Source organism: Rhagoletis zephyria, unplaced genomic scaffold (assembly GCF_001687245.7).
Source record: "Rhagoletis zephyria isolate East Lansing unplaced genomic scaffold, Rhagoletis_zephyria_1.1 Rzeph_scaffold_20254, whole genome shotgun sequence".
Taxonomy (NCBI): Eukaryota; Metazoa; Arthropoda; class Insecta; order Diptera; family Tephritidae; genus Rhagoletis; species Rhagoletis zephyria.
Window position 1 is genome coordinate 4,390 of NW_016177313.1, and position 2,983 is coordinate 7,372.

At 32.7% G+C, this 2,983-nt stretch overlaps 1 protein-coding gene across 1 annotated transcript; it reads left to right on the forward strand.

The window, feature by feature from the left end:
• Positions 1-1,818: 1,818 nt before the first annotated feature.
• LOC108380757 (discoidin domain-containing receptor 2-like) lies at positions 1,819-2,528 on the forward strand (the record flags this gene model as incomplete). The annotated part of the gene is made up of 3 exons (XM_017637151.1): positions 1,819-1,861; positions 1,963-2,102; positions 2,321-2,528. Coding segments are annotated over exons 1-3 (391 nt in total), but the record flags the coding sequence as incomplete, so codon positions are not given.
• Between the last annotated feature and the right edge of the window lie 455 nt (positions 2,529-2,983).

Sequence of the window (2,983 nt, forward strand, 5' to 3'; positions counted from 1 at the left end):
TTCCTCTACAATAAAGCCACTATATACTACTATGCATTTTCATATTTCTTCATCATTTTGCTACAATATTTTCAGCTTCGTTTCGTCGTCATGTTTACTTTTCGTGAATACAGGGGTTGTGGGCTCGTTATTATTATGCCTTGACATGTAAAAGTATGCAACGTAGTTATTTACATTACTTTTTGTTATTATTTTCTCTTTCCAAAAATATTCCTCCTTCCCTTTTGTCTATGGTAAGCTTGCTTTGTTAGGAAAGCAAATGAGTTACCTACTTTGTCTGCAAATAATTTAAGTAAAGTCTCACTACAGTTTTACACTGTCGTCGTACAAAAATTTGTGCGCCTAACTATATGCAACATACACACATATACATACAATACTTAGCAATTGGGTGGTACGCGCTTCGTAACCCTGCAAAAAATTGGACTAATCCGAGATGACTCCGGGAGCAATCGCAAAGGAGCATGCGACTAATACCACTTTTGATCTCTTTATATGGAATGAACTGTTCGCTTTTGTTCGAGCATGTCCTATGAAGAGACTAATTGTTCACCTTTATACCCGAATGGGTATAAAAAGCGACTAGTCACTTTTAAAAAATAAAAATAAAAATTTGCGCCAGCTGAGATTCGAACGGGGTGCTCAGTTTTGTTAGGCGGATAGTCTCTCTGTGTGCCAACGCCGCACATGAAATTTCATTGACTAAGTGCGTACATATCATTAAATCATTAATAGTACCCGTTGAGAGATGAGTTGGGGACTAATTGATCTCCAATTATACCCATAAGGGCATGAGTCGAGACTAATTGACCTCCATTAGTACCTGTATGAGACTAGTTGCGACTAATTAAAGCCCAATTGTACCCGATTGAGAGTAATCTCGGAATACTCTCTTTAGAGATTAGTCGCACAATTTTTTGCAGGGAAAAGTAAAAGGTTTAAATGTCGTGACGCACTCGTTTAGTTACAGCCTTTCTTGCCTCCTCTTGCGCTTTAGGTGTGTGTGTGTGTAATTTACCACCCCAGCTTGACTTCCAAAAAAAAACTTCATTTATTGTCGTTTGACAGTTTGTTACTGACTTTGTTTGCTCCAGTTGTTTTGCGCTGGTGGAGAGGGGGCCGTGCAGGGAGAAAAGCAAATTATTTTTAGCCAAATATGTACTCTACAGCACTTTGCCTTCGCTCCTCGCTTGTTCTGTGTACTTTATCGTTTATTTGTTTTTGTTTTGAATTTTACGATGCGTCTAATGAGCAAGCAAGCAACGATGCGTAACACAGGTGTGCTAAGTGATTGCAGAGCGCCGGGTAGGGAGGAGCGGGGTTGCAATGGCAGTGGCATTTCTTACCATAATATTTAGCATGTGCTGGAATTTATGAATTCATTGAAAGTCATTGCCGCAAGCGGGTGGGGTGGGTGTGCGTTGTCATTTAATGTGGAATATTTTTGAACTCCTTTCGTTTTACATACAATAAAGTAAATAAAAAAAAAACGAGTTTCCATGGTGAAATCACTTCGAGGTCAACGAATTTTTATGCAAGAAGGGAAGTACTAGGTAGTAGAAAAATAAAGCCGTCCTACATAGTTTTACAAGCGACAGTTTCGACAAAATGCTTAAAAAGCTAAAGGAAATGAAATGTATTAGAATTGTGCAAAATTGTTTAATGATGTTGCGTATACGCAGCGGCGCACACTAGCAGGAAGCACAAATGTTTGATTTTTAATTTCGTCTATTTTTTTTTTAGAAATAGTTAAATTTATAAACGTAAGTTTTTGAAAAGAAATAATTTTCCAAAAAGCATTGAAAAATATGCTTTACAATGAAGCCTTCACTACCGAAAGTTTACAACCACCAGCTGAGGTGTAAATAGAACTAATTAAGGCATTAAACTGAATCAGTTTAGAGTGCAACTATTGAAAATGTATGTTCGTATTTTACAAATATCTGCGTTTTATATTTCCAGGTTATGAATGGATTGGCTGGCGTAATGATACACCCGATTTGAGTGGCAAACCGGTTGAAATTATTTTCGAATTCGATACAGTGAGAAATTTTAGTGCAATTATTTTGCACACGAATAATATGTTCACCAAAGATGTGCAGGTGAGTCGTGTGCCTTTATATGTTTTAAAAAGCAAAAAAATAAAAAAATATATAAGTACGAGAAGTATTTGCGATACACTTGAACTCCTCAAGCCAACACACTTCTCTGATTGGCAAAAAAGTTAATTCTATCCTTCTTATGTTTAAATTATGAAAAAGTATATACTTTTTATTAAATTTAATACCTTTTTTATTTTTCTTTTAATTTGAACAAAAAGGTATTCGTGCGCGCCAAAGTCTTCTTCAGTATTGGTGGACGACATTTCTCCGGTGAACCGGTGCAATTTTCATACATGCCAGACACCATAATGGATCACGCGCGAGATGTCACCATTAAATTGCATCATCGCGTTGGTAGATATTTGAAAATCAATTTATATTTTGCCGTGAAATGGATTATGCTGTCGGAGATTTCATTTGTATCGGGTAAGTGAATGAAGAAATGTTATTTATTTAAATGAAATTAATAAAATAGAATTATTTTGTAATAAATGACATAGAATAAAATAAAGTAAAATAAAATAAAATACAATAAAAAATAAGTAAATTAAATTTAACTCAAATAAAACAAAATCAAATTTAACTGAATTAAGTTAAACGTAAAAAAAATTAAATTTGAAAAATAATAAAAATTAATTAAAAAGAATAAATTGAACTTAATTAAATATAAAAAATTAAAAAAATAAATAAATAAAATATAGAAACATTAATTCAAAATGAAATAAATTGTTATAAAATATGTAATATAAAAATTTAATCCAATAAAATAAATTAAAATAAAATATAAAATTAACAATAAAAAGTAAATAGAATAAAAATAAAATTAAAATAAAATTTAAATATAACAAAAAAAGAAATAAAACCTTATAGAGCACAGTCAA